Below are 19,910 nucleotides of genomic sequence, written 5' to 3'. Positions count from 1 at the left end.
ACATGTTGTTTATTTATCCACACACTTTATCTCCCTTTGCTTCGTTTTAAATCAGCAGAAAGATGATGCAACATGGAGGCAACACAGAGTTAAAAACACAGTCCTGATATTATTAACTATATTTTACCACCACTAAAATAACAGATGAATATATCTTAACGACTTGCACTTTGCAGAGAAAGAATGAGAGTATTAAAACTTTAAATTGAAAATGTTCGGACACTTCGACGGTCTTAAAGGGGATTTAAAAGCTTAACCAAATCCAGAAATGATCCGACAATTGTACATAAAATCATCTTCTCTCTGTCTCCCATGTTAAACACTATTATATGTATCTTTAGGTGAATTAATTGCAGATATTTTCCTGTTTAAACCTTCGTTTTTGTTGTGTTTTGCTTGTGCATTCAAAAAAAGAGCTGCCAGTGATAAATGATAAATAAATCACAACATGTATGTGAGTAAACATCTCTTATTCATTTATAGCAGCGGGAGGCAAGCAGAGGGCGAGTCATACCGGCTGAACTTTGACCTCAAAGACGGGTGAGAGGGGGCGGAGATGACGCCTCACGCAGGAGGTATTGATCTATTGTTGCAGTTTTAGGATATCCCCGCGTGTTTGAGCTGCAGGATGGAGGAAGTCGAAGGCAGAGATGATTCAATTTATGGTGCCGTCTCTTCTTTAACAATAATAATAGTTTATAATTCCAGTTTATTAGAACATTTTACAACTTGTTTGGCCATCGTTTAATCTGCAACATCGCTAAAACTGAACTTCAGATTAAAAGAAACACAAACTGTTTATTTATCGGACAAACAGATCATGTTTGGCATAAAAAGTTGATTATGTGAGACATACGTTGGTAAAATTGTCCAATACTTGTTACCAATAATCCATTTTTGTTGCTTGATTCTTTAAACAGTTGTGAATCATTTTCTTTCAATCAATCCTCCTGTTAATGTACGAATCAGAGCAGCTTTACATCTGTGTTTTTATGTGATTAGCTACAAAAGAATGATTCAAAACCAGTCGATAGACCATAGACTGAATAAAAAGATGGACGACATCATGAAGCCAAACCCTCTCTGTCGCCCCTGCCCTAAGCCCCGCCTCCTCTTGTTAACAGATGGGACATGAGTCAAACTATAAAATCAAAATACACATCAAACATGGTTTCTGTCGTTATACTTATTTCTTATCACGCTGATTTATGTTGGTCATTTTTCTGACACATTTACTTTTAATTAGTTATTTGATGCTATAAAAAGGGGGCTCATGATTGACAGCTCTGTTGACAAATGAGGCTCCTGCAGCGCTCTGTTCCCGAGTAGCAGAGTAGAGGCGAGAGGAGACGTAACTAACACTAACACTACAGTCACTGAACTGAATAACCGTGAATATCTGCTTCAGACCGACACAAGAAGCTGTTCTGGGACATGCGGGATCTTTGCTGGGGTTTTTTTCGGTAAGTGAAGTGTGTGTTTTGGTTTGCTGAAGTTGCTACGGCGGCTCCACCCGCCAATCTCTCCTGCGCAGCTCCAAATGATGTCACCAGTGCAAGATGGCCGCGCCCACCTCGAGGGTATTATGTCTTCAATTTTATACAATGACAGCACATGGAGGCGCATCGTCCATCTTTACATACAGTCGCTGAGATAGAGGCAATAATTTAAAATAAGATGTAAAATAATCTAAGATAGACGCTTCAAGTGAAAGTCGTGAACTCTGGATGTTTATTTTTGTAGATGTTTAAGGTTTTACAAACTTTAACTGCTTTATATAATGTTGCAAAGTATCACGTATCTCTTCAGAACGATGCATTTAAAATAATAAGCTTAAAATAAAAGATGATTCCTCAACCAATAAGAGAACACGACAAAGGGAAAGTTTTAGAGTCTTTGTTGGTGCGGGAAAAGTTTCATCTTCTCGTCTCCGTCTTTGCTTGTGTCGCATCCTAGCGACGAAATAAAACCTTTAACAGCAAAAAAAAAAGCATCCCAAAGTTTGACTGCAGATTTTACAGTGAGCTGGATATTCAGGCAAACTTAATCGAGCCAGAGTTCAAAGCAGCAGAGCGAGGCAGAGCGAGGCAGAGCAGTGCGTCCTGATGCATGTAGGCACTGCTGGCACGGCTCTCAGCTCTTCAGGAGTTTATTGCTTCAGTCGAGCACGTTTACCATCGACAGCGAGTGAAAACTGGAATAAAAAATCCCTTTTCGTTCACTTTAAACTGTATTTTGAATTATAAGATCAGTCGTAGCTCTAAAATAACATAAACAGTCCTAATGAACATGAACATCTCCCGTACATTCAATTACACTTAAATCACTATTACTAAATCTGCCCTATGTACATATTCTTTGTAATTACATATAATACACTTGTTTCATGTTAGCTCTGTACATCTTGTTATTGATCTGGGGTTGAAATATAAAGACGAGGGTGAAAAAAATCCAACAGAAAATGGGCGCAAAGCCTTGAAATGGATTCGAGTCGGCTGACGTGCGGGAAAATATTCACAGTTAATCTTTGAAATCTGATGACGAGGAGAAAAAAAGATGAAGGACGAGTTTGGCTGCAGATCAAAATGCTCAGCGTCGATGCTCAAAGTAACAGCCTTCTGCCACTAGAGGGCAGTAGTCGTCCATTTCCTGCAGCGAGTTCTCATATTTTACACTAAATTAAGACTCTTTCCAGGTCTATAAATCCTCCGTTAGTCACCGCAGTCCTGCTGAAAAGTTCCTCAGACAGACGCTCCACCTGTCAGTCGACACCCGGAGTCAGACTCTGATGATGCTGATGGAGGACGAGGCTCGGTGCAGCTGAAACACACACACATGAGTCATAAACACACAGGGTCACATATACGAGTCATATAGAGAGAGACAGTGTGTGGGCTGTGTTCACATGCGCAGCCACGTGCCTTTATGTGCTTAATATATGGACGCCAGTGAAAGATTTATGAACCAATCAATGAGCTGACATTTATTGCACAGATCTAATGACTCCCAGCGGGCGCGGCTGGACTTCTCACTTAATAATGTTCAATATTGGGCTGAAAATGTACAAAATTTGAATCAGTAATAGATACTGTTTATTTAGGAGGCAGTAAGATGTAAAGTAACTCCAGGTTGATGCCTGTTTTCTGTTGTTTTAAACGTGTCGCTGCCCTCAGGCGTCTTGCACAGAAACAACTCCTTTAATGGATTTCGCCTCCAAACCTGTTTTTAATCAACGCGCATCCTGCAACCGAGTTTAAGCATCCAAGCCCCATTATTCTTAATCCATCATTGTCCTCAGGCGGCTCGGATCAGGTCCAAACTCCAGTTTTTAAGCTCTCAAGTCATTACAAACTCACGCTGTGCAGCAAAACTTGATGTAACTTTAGTTTAAGATCAAGAGACGATGCCAAAGTTTCCAAAGATACCAAACATGTCAGGGAGAATCAGGGGAGGATGCATCTACAATGATGCACAAGACATCCAAAATTAACCTTAAAGGGGGGGTATTATGCTAATTACAAGCTTCATATTTCACTTCGCTTAGCATAATTTATAGGCCCTCATACAGCCTCTGCCTGAGACGACTCGAGTCAGCTCTGTCCCTTTAAAGCTGGAGATATACTTGCTGCTTGGCCTCGCGTTCGCGTACACAACCCGCAGCGTCATGAACGTAATTGTTCACATACTTTTCTATGCACTACGCGTGATACTGGAGGACACCTCCAGAAGGAAGCTGTATGCAACTACTGTATGTGCAGGATGTAAACAACCGACATGGAGACACTCGAAGAGGTTACGACGTCGACTTCTAAAATGGAACTTATCTGTCTCCAGCGGACATGTTTGACACATATAATAACACATATCAGCTCTTCCTCAAAACTTTCTGACATTGTTGTTCCTGCTGCTGTCACATCCCCTCTGTCGCTACACTGCCCCTACTGGTCATGTACGTACTGCATCTCGCGTAATTTTTGAGAACGTGCTCAGCCGACGCTCCAAACAGACGCAAGGAACGCGCGGCAGCCATCATGCCTACACGTACCCGTAGTGAAAAGCAAGTATATCTCCGCCTTAAGAAACCCCACCCTTACAAGCCTGCTTTCTTTCGATTGGCCAGCTCTCCGAAGGCTGCTGAAGTGCAGCGTGTAGAAAAAACTTGGTGAAACCTGGCGTTCACAGCAGCCTGCAGACTGAGCTGAGAAGCCTGGGGATTACTCCAACATACTTTTACCTACAGATTTGAAACTACACCCACGTTTAGTCTGGACATCCAACATTATAACAGCACAATACCCCTTCTTTAACCTTAAAGCTACTTTAGGATAACACTATAAAAAGATAAAAACTGGATGTTAATGATTATTAAAAGTCTCTTTGATAACTTTGTTGTTGTTGTTGCTGCTGAGCATGTCTCGTTAAGTTGATTTATTGACTTTTTGTGGGCGAAAATGAGCTAAAATTAACCGTACATTGCTGTGAAGTTTTCTTTAATCATTTAATATGTTGCTATAAGAAAAAGCTGTCACTCCCGCAGAGCTGGATCTAATCACTCCTGAATCATTGTTTCATTCAGGTTGGGTTAGCTTAAGGCTAAAGGGGCTAGCTTTGTGTCGACGTAACATTCAGCTAGCGCAAAGTTTGTACCACATTTTTCACAGCTGCATCCCCTTGTGTTTTTGGCTGGTTGCAAACCAGCTTAGAGATGCATTACTGCCACCTACTGGGCAGGAGTGGAAGAAGGGGAGTGACTTTATGGCTGGCAGCGAAATGAATGCACAAAAGATAAAAAGAACAGCTCTCGAGTTGGACTCAGATCCGCTCATTTGTAAAAGAAGTGTGAAAGTAAGGTCACGATTAACTTGGAGATTCTTGTGAACAGTCTCAAAAAGATTTCTGCCAGATGAAACGCAAAGTATTATCTTTGCCAGCAGAAGAAATGTGACATGAAAGAACTCACCCACTCATTGTATGAACACGATCATGGCCTTGATTTCTAAACCAGCAGCATCTCAGAGAAGTGAGCGCTGTGCTGCTTTTCAAACTTGAAGTTTACAGCGCAGCGCATCGCTCTTACTTCTAGCAGAGGTGTATTTTTAGTGTCTTAATGAGCCCGCTGTTTATGCAACTCAAACTTAATCATTTTAACGTATAACAGGAGACACATCCACCTCCTCAGACTGCTCACAGATCAGCAGCAGCTCCATCACTCCCTGCTTGTTTTATATTTAGCCGTGATGGCAGCTGCTCTAGTTGCTAGGCGATCTCTGATGAAACTACAAAGGCTCTTCAGTAGGAACTACATATTCCTGCCAGCTGAGAATTATCGATGGAACAAAGTGATGAAGAAGAGGAGTCACCCTGCTGCTGCGTACGGCTCCGTTGTGGTAGATGGGCGAGCTGCCGGCCGAGGCGTTGTAGTAGGAGGTGGAGCGGACCAGCGGCCGCTTGGCTTTGTCTTTGGTGCTGCTGGAGTCGTTGTCTTTGATGATGTCGTACTGGCGGCAGAACAGGGCGATCACGGCTACGTGACGAGAGGAAAAAACAACCACCAGAGGAAAAAACAACCATTAAAACAACAAAAAGCTGCAGCAACAAGCCGATTATGGTGAAGTTGGCCAAAAGAAAACTAATTACTAACTATTTTTTATAATTAAATCATCATTTTTCAAGCAGACATTGACACACATTTTCAGGTTCCAGCTGCTTTAATGCAAGTAAATAAAGAGTCTTTGGGTCAGCAGTTTGAAGACGTCACTTTGAGCTTTTTTAAAAACTTTTCTTTCATCTATTTTTTCACATTTTATAAACTAAACACTAACTAACTAACTAATTTTAATATTTAATTGATCGTTTTAATCAATTTTCAAGCAAAAAGTGTCATTTTTTCTGGTTTCAGCTTCTTCAATTCTCAACTGGTGGGTCGGGACCCAAACGTGGGTCGCAGAGCTGTTCTCAGTGGGTCGCAGAAGTGTGCTTGAAAAAAGTCGATGCTGCGCTTTTATTTTGAAGGACACAGGATTCCTATGACGTGCATGCAGTGGTCGTATCCACTGATTGGGTAATCCCAGCTACAGTTACATTTATATTCTTGAAACCTGATGAGCCTGACAGTAGTCGCACTTTATTTCTATTAAAAAAGGCGGCTCATTCAATGAACTGTAGAGGGAACATTTTCCTTCCTGCTGGTCATTTGGTCGACTATCATACTGTTCATCATACTGTTGTGTTTAGTGAAGTTGACATCCTGTGATATTGCGTTCCGTCTCAGGTCCAAACTGCACCGTTTTTCATTCATTAAATTAGTGGTGATTTGTCGTGAAGGAGTCGGTGGTGAGTCCCGAGGCGAGACCAGCTGAGAACCACTGTCTTACATGGACGTAAATAAAGAGTCTTTGGGGTTCAGACTGCTGGTTGGACAAAATAAGCAGTTTGAACTTCTTTGACCTATTTTTTGGACATTTTATAAACTAAACATCAAGTAAATACTATTTTGATAATAGATTGATCTGTTTGGTCATTTTTTCAAGCAAAGACTTGCTGTCTTTAATGTTTACCTGGTTGTATACCCTGATTATTGTTACTCATTTATTTATTGATCTTACCTTGATTACTTTTAGTATTTATTTGACCTGTTGCCACTGCACAGCACATTCTTCAACTTGACGATGTACGTTACTGTGCTGCTTTCAAACTGTTGAGTCTATAAATTATATATTATATATATCTGTTGTGTCTTGATTCCTGCTGCAGATCAAATTAATAAAGTTTAAGTTGAAAAAAGGCAGATTTTTTAGCTGGTTCAGACATCCTCAATGTGAGCATTTTGCTGCTTTTGTCTTATTGATGATAGTTAATGGAGAATTTTGGAGGTTTGGGACTTTTATTTTGAAAAACAAGCAGTTTAAAGACGTCAATTTGGGCGTTTTCCCACAATTTTTTTCACATTTAACAGACCAAACAATGAACAGATTAATCCTGACATTAACCTTTACTTGCAGCTGTCGGACCATGTATGTTAAATTTGGTTTAAACTGTTTGTGGTTGAACTGAAGGATTAAGTGAGGGAGTCCTCCTCCATCTTTCAGCTCAATAAACATTTTAATCCCGTCTTGGATGAGCTGGAAAGTGTCAGAAAACAGGCTGGTGTTCGAGTTCATGAAAAGTCCAGTTGTGAAATATACAGAGCTCAGACAGGAGAGCACAAACACAAACACATGATGATCTTATAGACCATGATGCATTGCCATATATCAGACTCACCAAGAGGATATAAAGTTGTTAAAATGATCTCAGTCTTACACGTTAAACACTGACACACACACGCGCACACACATGCTGGGTCTGACCTGCCCACAGCAGCAGCACTGTGGTGATGATGAGCAGCTCTCCTGTCTGTAGGTGAGGAGTCATTCCCAGGCCTTCCATCGCCGGCTCGTCTGAGGACGAATACAAACTCAACTTACTTTATTTTCCTGGTGGAATTTGTGCTGGATTAAACTTCAAACACTTGGAGGAAAAATCAGTTTATTAATAAGAAATAATGAGACTGGTTGCATCATAAATCCTGCGACGTAGGTCGTCTGTGCAGCAGCCTTTATAGTCGGGGTGGGGACCTCTAGTGGCTGTAGTGAGTATTAACAGTGAAAGTAGCGTCATGTCTGTAATTTACCTTCACCATACCTTATTTTAACCCAAAGTTAATTTAAGAAATGAGCTTGTGTTTGCTACCAGAGGGTACAAATAAAGTCTATCTGGTCAGCTCAGCGGTTAAACTCTGCGCCCCACTTCAATCCTTGAGGCGTTGGCCCTGGGACTCCCACCCTCAGCCCTTTGCCACGTGTCATCCCCACTCTCTCTTCCTCTGTTTCCGACACGCTATCGACTCTCCTCTCTCTCTTGTTAAAGGCCAAAAAAAGCTGCCTTGTCTGCCTGTGTAAGACCAGTGTGTGTGTGTTTATTTACGGTGGTCCAGGACTCCAGCTGGATAATGATCCGTCTTCTCCAGAGTCCTGAATTGGACGGCCCGGCTGGGCTGGCTGTCTCCATGTGGTCCGACAGACTGCACCTAAAAAACATTAAAAGTCCTCCTTAAAGAAAATCCTGAAGCTAAGACAGAGCCATGTTCAGACACATAGTTAGACTTCTAAACAGCGAGTACATCCCCGGCTGACATTAACAGAGGATGGCATTATGTAACAACGACAAAGAACTGGCTCGCGAGGGGGTATTTAGCGAACAAATGGTGCTTTGTTTTTTGGCCGAGATCCTGAACGATCGTCAGAGGACAAAGTTTAGAAGCAAACTGAGAGCTCTGAAGATGAACGGGGGAATACAGATCTGAGCCGATGCCTCATTCTGTGTCCTTCTTCGGGACATCTCAGCAACAGAAGCAGTGAAAATCCACTTAAAGACGACTGCAGGAAATAAATAAGTCTGATGTTTATCTCGTTAGAAGAGAACGCGGAGATATTTCCAGCAGCGACAGTGGAGTCTGATAACAGAAAATATTAAGTTTAACAATCATACAGGGAGAGGAATCCATCACAGAGGCGCTATTCGATCCACAAGAGGTCTGAGACGCCGCTGCATACGCCTACGCACTGAATACAACAAGCTCGCTGTAGAGGAAGATATTCTAGGAATGAGACAGTCCTTGAATTAAAAGTATTCAAGGGACTTCTTTAATTTAAAAGTTTCAAGTGTGATCTCTGCAAACCAACAGCAAGAACTAATCTATTCCAATCCCTCTGGATGAATCTCTCCACCAAACTCCAGAGAGAAAATGTCCGTTTTTTAACTCCCTCTCCGCCGCAACAAGGTTAGAGTTGGAAGAAGTCCAAGTTAAGTTTGGAGGATGTTGTAAGTCATTCTAGGAAAAGTCCTGAGAAAGTCCTGAGAAAAACTCTCCACCAAACCCCACATGGAAAATGTCCGTTTTTGAACTCCCTCTCTTCTCCAGCAAGGTCAGAGGTGAAAGTTGTCTTTAGAGGATGTTGCGTATCATTTTAGGAATAATACAGGGAAATTATCTTGAATTAATCTAAAAGTATTCAAAGATCTTCTCTCAATTAAAAGTCTCAAGTTTAATCTTTGCAAACTGTCAACAAAAGCTTTAATCTATCTGCTCCCTCTGGATAAATCTCTCCACCAAACTCCATAGGGAAAATGGCCGTTTTTGAAAAACCAAGTAATTCAAGGAAAAATACAGTTTAAAAAAAACTCCACCAAACCTTACAGGGAAAATGTTTTTGACCTCTTCAGTAAGGTCAGAGGTGAAAAAGTCTTCTGTGCAGAGGTTGCAAGTCAATCTAGGAATAAGAGAGTAAAAAAAGTCCTTGAATTCATCTAAAAGTATCAAAAGAACTTCTCTAGATTTAAAGTGTCAAGCTTGATCTCTGCAAACTAATCTATCTGCCTTCTCTGGGTAAAACCGTACACCAAACTCCAGAGGGAAAACTTTTTTTCAACCCTCTCCTTCACAACTAGCTAAGAGGTGGAAAAAGTTCACGTTTTGTTTGGAGGATGTTGTAAGTCATTCTAGGAAAAATACAGTGAAAAAAAAAACTCTCCACCAAACCCCACAGAGAAAATGTCAGTTTTTGATCTCCCTCTCCTCTACAGCAATGTCAGAGGTGAAAAAGTCCAGATTTTCTGTGCAGACGCTGCAAGTCATTCAAAGAATAATAGAGTAAAAAAAGTCCTTGAATTAATCTACAAGTATTCAAAGGTCTTCTCCAAATTAAAACTTTCAAGTTTGATCTCTCTATTCTATCCGCTCCCTCTGGATAAAACTCGACACCAAACTCCATAGAGAAAATGTCCGTTTTAGATCTCCCACTGCGCTGCATGAAGGTCAGAGGTGAAAAAAGTCGAAACTTTCCGAGCTCCCGGTGTTGGCGAGGCTTCAGTGCGTTTGCTCAATGACACTCCTGCAGGACGCCCGCCTGCTGACGAGTGAATTTAACCGAGTCCTCTGGCTGAAGGACAATCTGTGCCAGTCTATTAAGCCATAATGGATTATAAACTGTTTAATAGAGTCATGATAATGGAGCCACATTAGATACTCCTCCTTCAGAGAGTCTGTGCTGCCGTCTGATTAAAACAGCTCCGAGCTGAAGAACTAAAAGCTGTAAAGGAAAAGTGTTAATTACACACAGAGAGGAGGTCAAGAAGAAAAGGAGCCGATTCATAGAATGTTAATTAAGCTCCTCAATTTAATATTATTTACTACGACTCCTACCCCGACTACGACTACTGCCCCAAATACTACTACTACGACTCCTACCCCCAATACTACTACTGCCCCTAATACTACTACTACCACTCCTACCCCCAATACTACTACTGCCCCTAATACTGCTACTGCCCCTAATACTACGACTACTACTACTGCCCCTAATACTACGACTACTACTACTGCCCCTAATACTACTAGTACCCCGAACACTACCACTGCCCCAAATACTACTACTCCTATTTCTACTCCTACAACTACTGCATTTGCATCTGTTCCTCCAAATCCTACTATACTACCCCTACTACTACTCCTGGTGCTACTGCTACTCCTATTTGTACTCCCACTACTCCTACTATTACTACTCCTCCTTCTCTTCCTCCTGCTGCTACTACTACGACTATATCTGCATCTACTCCTTCAAATCCTACTACTCCTACTCCTCCTATTTCTACCCCCCCCCCCCACTGCTACTACGACTGCATCTGCATCTACTCCTCCAAATCCTACTATTTCCACGACTCCTATTTCTACTACTACTCCTCCTGCTACTGCTACTACTATTCCTATCTCTACTCCTCCCCTCCTCCTCCTCCTCCTACTGCTGCTACTACTGCTCCTCCTGCTACTGCATGTACTCCTCCAAATCCTCCTCCTGCTACTGCATGTACTCCTCCAAATCCTCCTCCTGCTCTACTATTTTTACTCCTACTACTCCTATTACTACTCCCCCTCCTCCTCCTCCTCCTACTACTACTACTACTGCATCTGCTCCTCCAATTCCTCCTCCTCCTACTATTCCTACTACTCCTCTGCCTCCTGCTACTACCACCACATCCACCACCACTACTACTACTACTACTCCTACACCACCTCCCACTACTCCTCCTCCTCCTCCTACATAAATAACGTTTTCTGATTTTTGAGGGGCTAACTTTAGAATATTTTGACCGTTTTTTGACGCTAGCCCTTTCCCCTCGTTTGCAGTTATGATGCTAAGCTAAGCAATGTTGTTTTAGAAACACCCTGAAAATCACGAGTTAATTAGAACAATTCAGTGTTTCTGCAAACAGAGAAATCTGAATAAAGTTGGATAATTGGATCTGACGTCTGTATTAGTTGTTCATTAATCATTTTGCTCCGTGTTTAATCAGCGTTTGAGTACGAGCAGTTATTAAAAACAACATTTGGGACGCCAGCTGGTGAATAATCTCTCTGCATGACACTTTGTTCGGTCTTTAATAAGAGCCTGAACGATCGCAGGCTGCAGAGAGTGATGGTGATAGAGGGGGGGAATTACCTGATTATCTATATGAGCAATAATTAAGTGTTTATAAAGCAGTTATAAGGAAGAATCATTTAAAGATAAATTAGAGCGTATTTTAATCACTCAGACACCTCACAAATCTCTCATTCATGCATGATAATGTGTTTTATAAAGGCATAATGAGGGGCTGCCTTAAATACATGGGTGAAATAAAGTGTTGCACTTAATGCATTATTAATATAAATGTTAATCAATGGCTCTTTAGCACATTAACTTTCACAAAATAGCTTGTTAGAAAGCGAACAAACGTAAGCCTGCAGGCTGAAAGGTTTATTAATCAAGTGCTTAATGTCAATATTAAATTAAATTAACTACGTCTTTAACATGTTAAACTACCTCAAAGTTCATGCAGCTTTCAAACAGAGATGAGTGTGTGTGTGTGTGCGTCTCACCTGGACGCTGTAGTGTGTGTCCTCGTCCAGGTCCCACAGCACACACCAGCGGCTCGACGTGTTCACCTCTCGGATGGAGCGCTGCATCAGGCCGTCCTGCCTCTGGAGGCCGGACCAATGTCATGAAAAGACAAGATAAGAGTCATGCCTAATTCTTACACTTACACATCCAGCAGATACAGAGCACAGGTTTAATGCAAGTCCAGGATCTGTTTGGAGCTCTGTTGTGCACCAGCTGGCTGCTAACTTTGCCCGTTTGCTAATCAACAAGTAATCAACGGTGTTTTTTCTTTAGAAACAGCTGCTTGCTGCCACTAAAAACGACCCTTTGAGAGCCGTGACAGTGGACCGGAAGGATAATGTTGCAGCTGTAGAACCGAAACAATGAGCTGAGATGAGCTACAGCTGAGAGAGCCACATTAAAGGGGGGAAAAGTACGAGATTTACGAGAAAGATTACGAGAATGGGGAGTGATTTTAGGCTAATATCACTTTATTGAACACAGCCGGTAGCATGGAAGCATAGCATACATGTACCTCGCGAGAACACGCGAGATCTCCAAGGTTTCGCTGCAGACTGTGCAAGCACATTACACAGCTTTACATTTAGTACAGGTTTCACAAATACTTCAAGAGCAACTTGTAGGTAACATTTTTTAGGAGATTAATACTCAGACATAAGGGCACACATTTAGAGTTAAACGTTTTCAGTAAAGCTGCTAACGTAACAAGAGGGACTCGCGGTGTCCGACTCTGCTTTAGCTAAGCGTGCAGAAGCAGGTGGCTAACATCGCATTTCACCAGCTCTTATGATGGTTAATTTTTGCGCTTGTGTCCGTTGCACAAATTCTAGCACGACAGGACATGGAGCCCGCCGTTCTCCTGACAGGGCGAGAGAACAGAGCGTGCCTGGATGCGTTTTGTGCACGTGAAGAGACGGGACACACAAGCACCTGTCGTCACTCGCTCTCTCTCTCTCACCGCTGCGGCACCGGAAAATGTAGATTTACCATTATAGAAGGCAATACGAAATACAACTGATACAAGGCGACAGTCGCTCGTTAGTAACTGTCATGGGTGGCTCGTGATTTTAGCCATTTTAGCTCAGGCGGCTGGCTGCTCTTCTGGTTCCCCCTTCTGGCCTTTTGTCTCGTTATGTCAGACTTTTGTTTTCTTTAATGTTGCCCTAATACTCCGTCGCATACGGCTCCTTTAAGACGAGGGTAAGGGTTATTACAGATCAAAGTTTAAATCTTTGTTTCTCTTCCAAATAAAAGTCAATTAATAAAAGTAAAGTAGTTGAGTGGCTTAAAAAGAGGATGTCCAGAGTCGAGCATGACTTTGATTGTCCTCAGTTTAAAGCTACAGCACCATCTATAACTAGCCAGTACTCTTATTTTAGCAACAATTCCAGATTTTAATATTTAAAAAGTTCATTGAAATGTATCTATCAAAAAATGTGCACACACTTCATGAACACTGAATTTTAAAGGGTTAAAGACGAGTAAACAGTCCCTGTTCACAAACTGTTCTTCCTCGATGACGTTAAACTCCACTCTCCAGTCAGCGGTGGGCGTTAAAGTCTACTTCAGAACGAGACACAAGTTTCCCAGCACGTAAATGTGTCTGTAAAGCACTAAAAGCCGAGCAGGAGTCAATAAATGGAGGGCTGGCAGGACGCTCGAGGCGGTCCAGATGTCTGAATCACCAGAGACTCAGCAGAGTCAGAGCGGAGTCAAAGCCTCCTCTGGCAGCTCTGAGAGCGGCGCGGATCAGCGATGAAGGATTTACTGTCCCACTGCACAAAAACACCGTCATAGACAATTTCTTTATGCAGGTTGAAAGGGATGTTAATCAGGGTTTTTAATCAGAACCGGTGACTCAGCTGGGATTATGCAAGATCCGGCGAGTCAGGGACAAAAAAAATTAAAATCCATCAAATTTAAAGCAACAGAACTTCAGCCAGAAACAACAAAACAACTGATTCAGGCAATAAAAAGGAAAGAATGTGCGACTTTTGAGGTTTATATCCGAGTGTATGACGTCAGAGTGTTGTTATACAGAATCTATTCCTGAATATTAGTGCAAGAAATGTACAATTACCTCTTGTTCATGTTGTATTTTTATTAATAGAGCATTGAACCTTACAGTTTTATCTTTAATTGGACATTTGAGGACGGTAATATCCCTAAATATCAACATAAATATTATATTACATATAAAGCAGAAGCAACTTCTCTTTTCCTTCCTGAGTTTTGCCTGCAGTCCTGCAACCTTAGCCTCGAGGTGAGGGCAGCCTGAGTGGCAAAACCCGGGGCAAAAAAGCCCATCAAGCACTTGAAACTGCTCGTTTAGCTCAAATGCCTGAAAAGCTTTGAAGTCACAGTTCATGTGTGCACTCTTTGGTCAGTATTTTTGTTAATAAATAAAACTTTTTTTGCACAAACTTCTTAAAAACTCCCTTTAAAGCTGATAAAGATATCAAATTAAAAGTATAACTTTCTTTTTGCACATTTTTTAAAGTAAATATCCGATTTTAACCACACCAACTTTAATTGTGATGCTTTTTAGATGATATGTATTGTGTTATTCTGGATTTGGGTTTTAAGTGAATTTAAGCTCCAGTTTTTGATTGTGAACACCACCTTTTTCTGCACATGCTTCTTTAAAAGGAGCAGTATCGTCCCTGTAAAAAGCCACAGTCAGTCAAAGCTGGTGTTCTCTGTAATCGATAGAAGCAATATAATTTGATACTGGCGCCATAGCTTTGGAGAAAGTTGTACAAACAGCTTGTGGTTTCGTCCATTCTACATTCCTACAACACCCAGCATGCATTGCGCCCCTCCTTCTGAAAGGAACGGCCCAGCAAGAGACGCTGGAGTGAAATACTACCGTTTCCCTGCAGGCGACGGCTCAGAGCGGGACAGAATCTGAAATACGGCAGGTGGATCGTCTAAAAAATCTTCAGGTCTGCAGTCGACATTTCAAACCTGACGATTTTGAACGAGACATGACATCGGAGGCGGCGTCCTAGATTGAGGAAGTGTAGTTTAACAGCTCCCTGGCCAGGTTTTCCAGGGCCCGTTGGAGAAGCGGATAGCGTCTTCCAAACTGCATTTTCTTTTCCCACCATAATGGCATTAGCTCCCTATAATAGCATGATAGGACTGAGGTTAAAAATCGGCGTACTGGCCCTTTAACAAGGTCTTTAAAGTCTTCCTGAGTCAAAGAACCAATATCTTTCCTTTACAGCGTTACACGATAAACCAAAAGGTCATCCAGAATTTTCCTTTCAGTTGGGAACATTTAGCCTTTAGCTTCCTCCAGCTGACTTTTTAAAAAGGTCTCGCCCTCTGTGAAATGCGTTTCCTGTGCGCACAGACCTTTGATCCAGCAGGTGAAGACAAAGTTTGGTTTTAAAGCTATTTTTAGGTCAGAAGGAGTCGGCGGTGTCACGTTGCTCAGCAGACAAACAAATCTCTGTTTTGTCAGTTTTTCTTGTTGCAGGTGGCAGAGACGCGTCAGAACACGCCTACAGTTTAAAACAGGAGCAGCGAGGATTTATTTGATCAACGTCCACCCCCGCACACACATCAATCATCACTTTACCTTGCGTCGTGTTTGTGAGGATCACTGCGAGTGTGTTCGTCTCAAATTGGGTTACTTTCTGTGTGAGCGTGTTGCGTAACGTGTGAATCTCAGCAGGCGGAGGAGATGTTGCCTCTCTGGGATTCTGGAACGACTTCAGATGAGTGAAGGAAGTCTTTGTCTGAGCAGATTCACTCGTCCTGCTTCTCCTTCACAAAACACACGGCTCAGCTTGTTACGGAAAGATAACGAACACCAAATAATCTCCCGCAGCGGCCTGTGTGCGTCCAAATCGAGCCTTAAGATGGTCATTTCTGTTGTTCTTTTGCGCCTTAAAAGCAGCTCCTTGATTAAATCCTGGATCTCTGCTTGATTGATAGCTCTGTATCTTTTATGTAACAGCCTCTTTGCACCCTTATCTCACATCTTTTGATGACTAACGGACAGAAAAAAGGCTCTCAAAGGCTGCATCTACCTGCATCAGCACCCCTATTAATACTTGAGTGTTTTTCACATGAGTGCTCTCTGAGGTCATGGCAGGGAATGTTTTACATCCTCATCCTCTGTTTTCTTGAGGTTGATGGATTGTGAGTCAGACGGGAGGCGACTTTAAAAAGATAAATAAGTAAAAAACAGAGTCGTTTGGCAGCGAGGCCGCTGAGGATGTCTCTCCTGCGAGACGGGACCCAGCCAAATAATTTCCACTAATGGAGACGACTCCCACTCGGAGCCCGGCTAATGTCTGGTTCGGCTTTTGCCAAACGGTGGGAGGTAAAAAATGATTAGGACGAAGCGAGCTGAGTGAGCAGGCGGTGTTACAGCAGACGCGAGACCAACAAATGAGGTGATTTATTAGCAGGATTAAATGTGAGATGTCTCGTGGTTCACAACCGGGGGTCCTTGTAACACCCCGGGGGAGACTGCTGCAGGTGCCGTCGGGGGGTATTCGGAAAGATTGTTTGGTAGTTGTGCGACTAAATATCACACAGTGAGTCAGCTGTAACACCAGAGTACTACGTGATGCATTTGGAAAGTGAGAAAAGTAATTAGCAAAGGAGCAGAGAGGTCATAGCTGAAAGGAAATATGGTTGAACTGTTCGGCTAAAAGTGAAGGATAATTGGTTTGTATAGTAAGCTAAAAGAAACGGCTAAGTGGATGAAACACTTGGCTAACAGTCCTGGATTAAAGCTGGAGTAGTTACCCAAAAGCAATGGATCAGAAGTGGAAATACTTAATCTTGTGGGAACAGATAAATGACTGAATTAGGTAGCTAAATAGTTAATATATATAGATTAAAACACTGGATAAATGGCTGAAATGGTTGGTAAGAAGTAAAAGAAAAATTTGTTTACACAGTCAGCTGGAAGTCATGGATAAGTGGTAAAAAAAAAAGGCTAATAGCATTGTCTGCTTTTAAACTGCAGTGTACCAAGGACAGGCTGAACACGTCTTCAGATTGACTGTCATCATGTCTCCCTCAAAATATTTGCACATTAACAGAGGCGGCTCGGGTTGGAGGTGTATGTCCAGCAGAGGAGATGCTACATAATGATATAAACACTATATGTTTACTACAGGCAGCAGGTGTGTCTCCTATGATCCTCTCGCTCGTCTGCAACGACTGTGACATTGATCATGAGGGCGACACTGTTCCCGTAAGAGGCTACAATATATCATCGCATTCTTTAATTATAATATGAAGTCATTAGAATATTATAGTTCAAAGACAAAGCCAGCAGAAGGACAGGACTGAGAGGAGGAGGCACGAGTGCTCACCCGTCTGCTACTTCAGCACCACGGACAGCACCGTGGATTTATGGACACTCAGCACAGTCTGGCCAAAAGATATAAACTTGTACAATCCTCAGTCTGGTTTCAATAGCATAAAACTTTATTGTTAACATTATTAAATAACATGCGGCTTGGGTGCACACATTTGGGATATGAAAGTTGTAATACATAATAAAAACCAGGTCCTTTCAGTGTTTCCACTTATTTTCTGTGAACTACACTGCCCCTCTACGACTAATAATTGCCTTCTTTTTCCTGCTAATTGGACACTTAATGAGTCCCAGGTCCCCTTTTGGCGTGAAACTTTTGTAATTAGGACATTTGTTTATTGGTATTACTCCGAAAACAACTTGTGTCCTGATGTTAACAAACTCTCGGACAAGTTTAATGTTGTTTTTATGCGAACTTTTAGAGGAGACACCTCTTCGTGACTGAGTGTGTTTGGGAAAACACTGCCCTCCTGAATGACGCAGCGTTTTAGAAAACCCCCCGTGGCCCGCAGGAAGACAAAAACAGAAGAGAGTCCAGCCCCGGGAGACAAAAACAATCACAAAAAATACATAATTCAACTTCGGAGAAGCCTGTTTTCTGGCCCCGAGCGTGGCAGCGCTCCAGGTTTTCTGGGCAGAGGCTTCATAATTTATATCCCTTCAATTTGTATCCCTGAAAAATTAATTGGCCTTCAACCAAACGAGCGCAGACAGAGCGAGGTTCAGATCAGGAGAAATTTGACGTGTGACGGATTGACTCCGTTTAATGAGCAGTCTGACAAATTATTTTTCAAGCTTTTTGAGGATTAAACCAATTAAGAGAGATCAATCTAAAGCTCCAGGCGTATAAAACACACACACACACACACACACCGACAGTCGAGCAGATAAAACAAAGACGATACCTGCTGTGAGATGGAGTATCCGATGACGGTGTCCCCCTGAGGGACGTTCCAGGTCACCATGGCCGAGTGAGCCCTCAGCTGGGTCACCGACACGTTCACCGGGGCCGCCGGCACAGCTGTGAACACACACATTTACTTGTTACTTGTTTTTTACTTGTTGGGGACGGGCAGTGACACAATTAAGAATCAGGATACACATCTATTCTGCAGAACGTCCATACCCTGCTGCAGCAAAGAAAACATTCATCAACATGTTCATTAATCTGCAGCTATAAGAGCTTATTTGGACCCAGATTTTATGACTTCTTAAAGCACAAAACACAGCACACAACAGAGGAGTCGGCATAGTTTGGTCCATAAAATCTGTTGGTATACAAAACCAGGAGGACGAATATGTAAAAGAAAATCTTTTTACATTTTTTACAGGCTTTTAAACTCGGTTTCCTGTCCGCAAAGACAAAAGAATCCTTGTTCTAACCTCAAAGCCACATCAAATTAATGTTTGAGTTATGTTTGAGATTTCAGGCTTTTATGCCGCTCAGTACAAGTTATACATGAAACATGAACCTATTTAATGTACATGAATTATGCACATCAACCCCCTGGCTCTGTTTCAACAAGTTTAACCACTTTCTACTCTCTTCTTTTATATATTAATAGACTTTTTTAACCTGTTGCTGTGAGCATTTTAAAGCAATTTGCCTGAAGTTTAGGTGATGAAATTTGTTACCTTTGAACAGAGCCATGCTACTGTTTCCTAGCTTTATGCTAAGCTAAGCTAGCTAACTCCAGCTACATATTTACTGATCACACAAGTTTGGTATCAATCTTCTCGTCTAACTCTTGGCAAGGTGGTGAAAGCAAATGTACATCTACTCCTGTAATGGTTCTCCATCTAGCTTCCTGTTTTTGTTTGTATCTAAGTGAGAAAAAACCTTCAATTACACAAAAAAAGGACAAAAGGTCCTTCAAATTTAACAGGTGTGATGTTGCTGATAAACACACCCACACCTGTCCTCTGAGTGTCCTGGTCTCTATCTGGACGTCCTGAACACACAAACAGACACAGTCACACTCCATCATGCGTTTTTGTCCGTTTCCATCAGACGTTTGTCCGAGCGTCCTTCAGCACCACAATGCTGAGGACGACTTTTCTGTCCTCTCCGGACACTCACTGGATTAAAGTGTCAGATAAATGGCTGCAATGTAAATGTATGATCATGTGCAGGAGATGTAAGACACACACACACACACATTAAAGGTTGTATTAATGATTCTCTGGGGGGACATTCAAACTGATGGGAAGTATCGGCTAAGAGAGATTTTTTTTAATGGCGTTAAATCATCAGGTAAAGGCTGTAACCTCTGCTGAGAGAGGGGGAAGGAAAGGTAAGGAAAAGAGGAAAAGAAAGGGAATCTGGGAGAAAGAAAGACAGAAAGAAACTGCTTTAGAAAGACAGAGAAACAAAAGGACAAAATGTTACAGAAAGAAAGAAAACAAGGAAAGACATAAAAAGACAAATAAAAGGAGAGAAACGAGGACATAAAAACTAGAAGGCAGGAAAGAAAGTGATAAAATGTCACTGAAAAGAAAGAATTAAATAAAGTGAGAAAGACAGAAAATTAGACTCAACTGAAAGACATGAAGGAAGATAAAAAGAGACAGAACCACAGGCAGAA

The 19,910-nt window shown here is 41.9% G+C and overlaps 1 protein-coding gene across 1 annotated transcript in view; it reads right to left on the bottom strand.

The window, feature by feature from the left end:
- Window positions 1-1,714: 1,714 nt before the first annotated feature.
- The window catches only part of LOC138603654 (fibronectin type III domain-containing protein 5b-like), a 29,681-nt gene continuing 11,485 nt past the window's right edge, over window positions 1,715-19,910 (bottom strand). The window contains exons 2-7 of the mRNA XM_069675530.1: window positions 18,231-18,346; window positions 11,957-12,058; window positions 7,966-8,068; window positions 7,350-7,439; window positions 5,361-5,524; window positions 1,715-2,820 (exon numbers count right to left, since the gene is read on the bottom strand). Of these exons, the coding sequence (XP_069531631.1) occupies window positions 2,779-2,820; window positions 5,361-5,524; window positions 7,350-7,439; window positions 7,966-8,068; window positions 11,957-12,058; window positions 18,231-18,346 (617 nt within the window). The 3' untranslated portion in view covers window positions 1,715-2,778. The remainder of the gene's footprint in view (window positions 2,821-5,360; window positions 5,525-7,349; window positions 7,440-7,965; window positions 8,069-11,956; window positions 12,059-18,230; window positions 18,347-19,910) is intronic.

Source organism: Semicossyphus pulcher, unplaced genomic scaffold (genome assembly GCF_022749685.1).
Source record: "Semicossyphus pulcher isolate SPU_LCO1_2020_fin unplaced genomic scaffold, fSemPul1.0.p SCAF_24, whole genome shotgun sequence".
In the NCBI taxonomy this organism is placed as follows: domain Eukaryota; kingdom Metazoa; phylum Chordata; class Actinopteri; order Labriformes; family Labridae; genus Semicossyphus; species Semicossyphus pulcher.
Note: the sequence above shows the minus strand (reverse complement) of the source record. Positions and strands in the feature narration are given on the sequence as shown.